Source organism: Clytia hemisphaerica, unplaced genomic scaffold, assembly GCF_902728285.1.
Source record: "Clytia hemisphaerica strain Z4C2 unplaced genomic scaffold, Clytia hemisphaerica genome assembly, whole genome shotgun sequence".
Classification (NCBI taxonomy): domain Eukaryota; kingdom Metazoa; phylum Cnidaria; class Hydrozoa; order Leptothecata; family Clytiidae; genus Clytia; species Clytia hemisphaerica.
In genome coordinates this window covers 1,438,317-1,446,457 of record NW_027103979.1, presented here as the reverse complement: position 1 = coordinate 1,446,457, position 8,141 = coordinate 1,438,317, and the positions used below count along the sequence as shown (strand labels likewise).

Genomic DNA, 8,141 nt, shown 5'->3' with positions numbered 1-8,141 from the left:
ATTTTTAAAATTTAATAGACAAAGGAACCTCATTGCTCATTGGGCTTGTAAATAAATAGGATATTTACCATAGCTCACACAACCCCTTTAGGAAAGGGGAAAATCTAATGCCTCAAAAATCACAAAATGGGAGAGAATACAGAGATTTTCATATAGAGGGGCGATTTTTCAAAATGGCGAAGATGTATCTTGGAATACTTTTTGTAAAATCTATATACATCTCTAACATCCCTACTTTATTTCCTGGAAGTTCTTTTTCAAAATTTTCAATTTCAACAATATTTTTCAATTGCTTACACTGCGTGAAACATAGCTGAATACGGGAGTATGTTGAGTTCTAATTTGATACATATCCGGAGATATACAGCGCGTATACGTTTTAAAAATATATTGAATATAAATTTTCCCGTATACAGTATCCGTTGTTTTGATACTCATGGATATGGTATACCTTATGTGGATACCGAGTTATACGTATCCAGATACATTATACTTTTGTATACAGTATGCGGAAACGTTATATTACCGCTATACTAACTATCTATATTGCGCTTAAAAAATCGAGATATGCGACTACCGCATACAATATCGAATAGAAAGAGGTTCAAAAATTTAAAATTTTGTTTTCTCATTTCTTAGAATAAAAATTTTTAATTTACATATTTTGTTCGTTGCATATAGATTTTATGCTATACCATATAATAAATGTACAGTATTGAAAGGAAAAATTGAGCAAAACAAACTTAGATATTAAGAAAAATTAACCATATTATGTAACACCCTAAGTCTCCCGGTGGCGCTTTTTCAATCAGTAAAATTAAAAGTTTTCATTAATACTATCTATTGTTTTGAGCTCAAAAAGACGATAGGAATGGTTTTTACTAAACTTTGATTCAGAATTGGCTGTTCTTTTTTTGGAAATTTTAAGGCTCAAATGTTCTTAAGAGGTTCTTAAAAATAGCTTATTTTACTTGTTATGGAGGGCCGGTAAGCAGCCCTTCTTTGAACGTATTCTGACCGCGATAAAGGGTTATGGGGTTAAGAGGGCGTAATAACATTTTTTTCAAGGCGTTTTTCAAATCTCAGGCTTAGGATTGTTCTTAGTGTTTGGCCAAATTTCAGCCTTGTGTTATTATGAATTGTTATTAAAAAAGCGTGTATTCCCACCTTCAAGGCTTCAACGGGGTGAAGGTCTAAGAATTTATCAACAAAAAGGAAGTTGTTACATACAGTCCTGTGTCACGAACCTAACCTATGGGAGTGTTTCTGTACCATGATATTGCTATTAAAAAGTGTATTTTACAAGAAAGAATTAAAGGGTATTTCTATACAAATAGTAACGTCTGCTGGTTCTTTCCCAAATTTGATACTCTCTTTCAAGTAAACGAATCTATTCTTTATAAACCTTACTGGAATAAAGGTGTGGTTCTGCTCGAAGGTTGTTTTCCAGATTGTTGTCTTTGAATTTTCACCGTAGTAAAATTTCTTCCTCTCTTCGTACTCCTTAAACCATCCAACTTCAGCGACCCAAAAATTTTTATCTTGACTATCCTCCCATGCTAGGACTTGATACAAACTCTTTATGATAGCCGGTCGGAATACAATATCCCCAGATTTACTTTTCTCGTGCCAGCGGGCTAAAACATAGCTATACGGTGAATCACCACGGTAGCTGTTGGTGGCAAAGCATCGAATGAAATCACCAAAGAAACGTTTTGACTTCAAATCCCTGAATCGAGCAGAGACAGAACAAAACTTTAAAAGGAATCTCTCCATCAAGCTTGAGTATATTCAGCCAGAAATGCAATCGAATACTCAACTCAACGAACACTTTATTACTTCTATTCAAGAAGCTGCAGACGAAACGATTCCGAAAATAGTTGCCCGAAAACTACACCAGCCGTGGCATGAGGATGTAAAACTTAAGGAACTATATCAACAGAAAGAACTATTGGTAATGAGAAATGCCTGTCCGAAAAAAGTGAAAGCCGTTCGTAAGAAAATCAGAACTAGAGCTCGACAACTACGAAATCAATTTTATAGAGATGAAGCCGAGAAAATAAACCAATTGTCCATTAACAGAGAACTTGATAAATTATTTGCCCGTGCCAAAAAAGCAAGAAACCCACCTTAAAACCCAGTCATTGGATCATGTCCTCCGGACAAACTTTTGAACCATTTTTTAAAACACATTTTTAACCCAGAAGACCCTTCTACAACCCAAACACCTGAGGAATTTCTGAATCTTCCAATTTTCGTCAATGCTCTACAGAATATCTCATTGAATTCTGAATTAAATGATGCACCCCCAACCGTTGAAGAAATACAGAAACACTTACAAAAACTTAAAAATAATAAGGCATCTAACGACATTGAACCGGAGCTCTTGAAAAGATGTACCGAACCAATCATGCTTCAGGTGATACAGAGAATGATGTTCAACCTGTGGGATAATCTCGACATCCCTGGTGTGTGGGGAAACTCTAGACTTAAGACATTGTGGAAAGGGAAAGGTTCAAAGAAAGACCCAACAAAATACCGCGGAATTAGTATAGGATCAACCGTCTGCAAATTAGCCATTAATATGATTCTTGAACGACTCAGACCCTGGTACGAGAATCAGTTATCGGATGAGCAAAATGGCTTTAGAAAGGACCGTGGAACAACAGACGGTATCTACACAGTCAAACGAGTTCACCAAATTTCAAACAAAAAGTCTGAACCTACATTTCTTCTATTTGTTGATTTAAGTGCAGCTTTCGACCACATACCACGAAGCTGGCTCTTTGAAAGTATAAAACTGCGCTTCCCTGATAGATCCATCCCTCGAACTTTCGAAATTCTTCAAACCTTGTACGAAAATACCACCCTCACCTACGACGATGCTATGATATCCTTCAAAACGACTTCCGGTGTGCGTCAAGGGGGACCCGAAAGTCCCTTTTTGTTCAATTTATATCTAGACTTCGTTATGAGAGTATTTATCGAAAAATGTAAAGATGATAACCGAATCAAGTACTTCAAACACAAATATCGAGTTAACCCACAAGCACACTCTCGTGCAGAAAGATTCGAGATGAGAGCAAGTGGTATAAGAACTTGGGGAGAAGCGACTCTCTCTTGGTGTGGATATGCTGATGACATCGTCCTCTTTCTACTTTCACTCGAGGGTATCAGTGCTGCAACAGAGCTTTTGGATTTAACTTTCACTGCCTTTGGTTTGACAATCAATGTCTCGAAAACCGAAACAATGACCATCAATCAAGAACAACATCTCGATTCTATCATATCTCTTCGTGAAGAGCAACTCAAAAATGTCAAAGAATTCAAATATCTTGGTGCTGTCCTTAATCACCTTCAACCAAACACAGGGGAAGCAGAACTCAATCAACGAATTCAACTTGCAATTGTAAAATTCGCCCAAATGTCTAACCTGCTACAAAACTTCCAAATCAACCTACGTGTTCGTATCTTCTTCCTCAACAGTTTCGTCAGGAGCCGGTTAACGTATTCATGTCAGAACTGGAACTTAACGTCTCTCCAGTACGATCGCCTCGATGTCACCTATAGAATGTTTTTGAGGAGAATGGTCAGAGGTGGATTTCGTTATGTAGATGAGGTCAATAATGATTTTCGATACGTCATTAGCAACAACCAGCTTCACACTATATGTGGTACCTCAGATGTTAATGTTTTTATCAAACAACAGCAACGAAACTACGCAGCTCATGTTGTGAGAATGCCTTCTGGTCGCTTGAGTAAATTGTTAATGTTTAACGATGATAAAAATTGCAAACGTGGTAGAATTTCTTTGACTTTACTCGATCAAGTAATTAAAAATGAGAATTGTTCGATTGAAAAGTTTTGTGGACTGGCTATTGCAAAGAAAAATGCAAGATAGACAGGGAGTCTTCTTAAAGGGCTCTCTGTCCTTATTTTCTAGGAATAGGAAATAGTAAAATTTTATATATATATAAAGACCTGTTTACCAATTGAAATGCGACTAGCACTTTTAGCTAGAATAGAAATTTTCGTTATTCCAATACCACAAAAATTATTAAACATTTCAATAAGTAAATTGATAACTTCATTATCCAACTTTGCCTGCCGACCTTTGGATCTCAAAACCTCAATTTCGTTTTCAAAACAAGAGCTATCGATTTGTGACGTGTACAGTGTTGAAAGAGCTTCTTTGAAATCAACTTTTGGGGTCTGTTTTCGGTCGTTATCTTCTTCAGCATCGATAAAAATGTTATCAAAATCATTGTCCGATGACATTTTTGAAAAAGTGACGAATTTCCGCATAATTTGGAGAGGAATAGAGTGACCATTTGTTTGAAAAGAACCCAAAATATAAGAACCCATTATACCTGAAAATTTAGAAGAAATAATTTCAAAGCAATAATCGATCGCATCACCCTATTAAAGGTACGGATGTTTAAGATATCCAGCTTAGCTGTTATCATGTGCTTTTCTATAGAAAGGAGACAGGGGTATCTTAATGTTCTACGTCAAAAAAGACAATTAGAAATATAGAATCAAATTAATAAAAACATTCTGTTCCCAGAAAAACACACACATTTACACCCCTGTTTCAGTGAGTAGGTGAAAATATTTTAGCCAAGTGAGTCTGATAAAGAAAAAAAAACTAAATGCTAATAGGAATATAAAATCCTTATAGCTTTTAGTGCTTGGTAATTTTGAATTATATTGTTTATACAAGTTGGGATTCTAGAAACATTAGTCCTAGAATTGTATACATACCTCTCGAATCCAAAACACCAAAAAGCATACAATGGTCCATAATCCTCGATGCCTTCCTTAAGATGGAGCATCATATGCATGTTCGGCACCGTAAATTTGCTGCTGTACCGGGCTTCGAACTCTTTAGCAAATTCTTGCAGCAGTTTGTGGGCTTTTTCAACTTCAGCCAAACGAACAACAGGGACACATATCATGTGACATGCGTTTACAAATTTTGTCCAAATTCGCAAATCCTTATCAGGAATGATTCCTAAAACCAAAAATACAAATATAAATAAATTAGATAATCAATCATTTGATTCAAAAGACTCGATGTCATAAAACGAAATCAATACTTTTCAAAAACCGGAAAACAATAGAGAATATACACAGCAAACATACCCCTAAGACAGTAAGTAGAATATATCAGAGCCCAATGTTTCCACTCATCAGCCTTCATGTTTTTGTAATGGCTACAAACCGACGTGCTAATACGACCCATATCTGATGGAACACGAATTCTTTCTTGTCTTGCATTAATTTTTTGAAAATGGATCTTTGCTTGAATGGTTCCTGTCTCCATCCAGGTGTCAAAGACGTGATGGGCGATTCCTGAAAATTGAATATCGAAAACAGGAGCTATCATCAATTTAGTAAAAGAAAAACTAAATAAACCTTTCAGGCTAAAAATTTACGTTTTTCTCTTCAGACACTTCTACACAAAAAATCGGAAGTTAGTTGTCACCATTTCATGCATGAAAGATTATAATTTTAAATTCATCATACCTAGAAAAAGGTTATGCATTGGGTCAACAACATGCATCTTAATTGGATCAAAATACGGAAGTCGGAAAAGTTCGGAATAGCGAACACCATGTTTTGATTCTTCTGTTTTAGTTTCATCCAACGTTTTCGCTTTTGCAATTTTGAATCCTAGCCTCTTGTGCTCATCACCTTTTCTTGAAGTCCATTTATTAGACTCAAACTTGCCAAGGTTTCTTTCGACTGCAGGTGTTCCTTTCTTTTCATTAGCCTTTTGCTCCCATGTAAAAATCGTCAAACATTTACTACATCCTGAAATGAGAGAGATAAGGCAAGCCAATGTCAAACGATGTATCACAAAGAAGGGGTAACACAAAGAAACCAGCACACAGATCACATTTTAAAAACGCGTAAGTTCTCACCACTCAAGCATAACTAACATGGGAAGTGTTTGAAAAAATAGCTGTAAAAATAACTTATACCTAGCTTAGCCCTGAAGGACAAAAATCCACCAATTTTTCGTAACGCTGGGAGGTCGCTGGAAATGCAAACAACAGCAAACTTGTATAGCGAACAAAGTCCATCACTCTCTTCTATTCTCATCCCAGAGTACCAGCCTTCTATCAGTTCATCAACCAAAGGCTCAAGGAAGCTGTTGATACTTAGCTTTGGTTCTTCAGGACCAGGAACAACAGCGATTACCAGGACGTTCTCCCATAAAAAGCGTGATTCCCTTGGAAGATTAATTATCACTGCATATAAGACACCTAAAGAGTACTTTGACCTTTTGAAAGGATCAAAGAAGTCAAAATTTAGCATCAATCCGATGTTGCGTTTGTCATTGAAGAAAAAATTTCCATCTAAATCTTTAAATGTTTTATACATTTTGCCATCGTAAATGTCCGAGAGGTATTCATCATTCTGTTGTATATCTCGAAAAAGGAGGTCAAGAAAATCTCTCCGTCTGGTTAAATCTTCCATACCTCTCTTGATACCTGAAGAAAAGTTATTTAAAAAGATATAAGTAAAGGTAAATCTGTAAGTCCTATATACAACCTCTATACAATCGACAAAGGGGGGGGGAGGGGGTCGGTATTAAAATCTCAGACATAATATGAGTAGTAAAAGGATTTTTACGAATTTTCCCCCCAGATTTTTGGAATAGGTATTTTGCTACCCTGGTAGTAAATTTGTTCGGGACAATTTGACAAAGAGACCACCAATTTCACAAAAAAAGCTACCCAGGTAGTAAAAGCTTACCAAAAGTTTACACATAGATACCACCTACCTATTTTGGTAATTTTTTTGTCACATCATCAGGTAGCAAATATCATAATGTCCAAGATTTTACTACCCATCCCTCCCTCTGACCCAGGCGGTATATCTGTCTTGAGAGATATCTGTCGCAAAAAGACATTTTACGATTTTTGTCTCTATTCATGACTAAAAATATTTCATATATTTAGAAGTAGAATAGTGACATTGCTGCCTTATCCATCAACTTAAGTTATTTGAATAGAATATGATATTTGAAGGCAGTAGAGCTAAATCTTGTTAAAATCACCTTAAACGTCTTACGGAAGTGACTACTGACTACTATTAAAAATAATTTGTATTGGGTTAAAACGATTGAAAATTCTAAGGAAGAAAATTGACGTAGAAAAGGACTATTTTGCTACGTGTTCATACAGCGAAAGTGACAAAAATAGCACCAGAATAAAATCCAAGTTACCTCTATAGCAGTAAACCTTTTTGGGGTAAAAAGTGCTTTTATCACCATTTATGTTGAGAATAGTTTTGAGCAGTTCAGTTCTGCAAGGGGATCGAAAACGTATCTGTGGATGTTTCCGAAATTGTACATAGTCACAAGTCTTTGCTGTTTTTCTCCCTGTAAAGCAAAATCAAAGATTTAGGATACTTTTACTATAAGCATACAAAGAAATGGGCAATCAGTGACAAAAAATCACGCATAGCCAAAGGTCAGATTTTTTAGTCAGATTCTTAGATAGATAGATAGTTCCTTTCATAAATCAAAGTTTGAAAAAAGGACCTACTAAAAGAAAAAAAGGAGGAAAAATGAAATACCCAAGACATCAGTCTTGATTGAATCTTCCTTTGGATAAATGAAATAGCAGCTGGGACACACAACATATTGTTCGAAATCGTCTCTTTCTAAATGAATTAATCTTCTCGCAAGGTGGAGTGAATCGGGTATATTATCCACAATCACAGTTAAAACACTTGACCGAATGACAACATTGATTGCAAATAAAATCTTTTTCACCTAACGAAACAAAGAAAGGATGCAACTGTCCGACAGGGAAAACTTTGATTGCCATTTGAGCAAAGATTTTACAATGAAGCACACATTGGAATTAAGCTCTCTGTAACTGGTTTCGTTGTCTTTCTTGAAATAGTCAGGTAACTCTTCAGTCTCCCATATCTCCTCCTGTTCCTTTGAAATAAAATTAGATAGAACAAAAGTGAAGAGTTTTCAAGTAATTATGCAACATTCTGATTTAGACATGTCTTACGATTCTACATATATTTTACATTTTATGGCGGCTGATTTTTCTCAAAAGTAATGTAAGAAAAACATCGATCTTTTTACCGTTGTTTCGTTTTGTTGATCGATT

General features: G+C 35.7%; 1 protein-coding gene across 1 annotated transcript; it reads right to left on the bottom strand.

Moving 5' to 3' along the window:
* Positions 1–4,261: 4,261 nt before the first annotated feature.
* Positions 4,262–7,844, bottom strand: LOC136811034 (uncharacterized). Its single transcript, XM_067067637.1, has 6 exons — positions 7,790–7,844; positions 5,988–6,500; positions 5,530–5,817; positions 5,146–5,355; positions 4,765–5,014; positions 4,262–4,370 (listed from the first exon to the last, which is right to left on the bottom strand). The coding sequence occupies exons 1-6, from the start codon at positions 7,842–7,844 to the stop codon at positions 4,262–4,264; spliced, it is 1,425 nt and encodes a 474-aa protein (XP_066923738.1).
* Between the last annotated feature and the right edge of the window lie 297 nt (positions 7,845–8,141).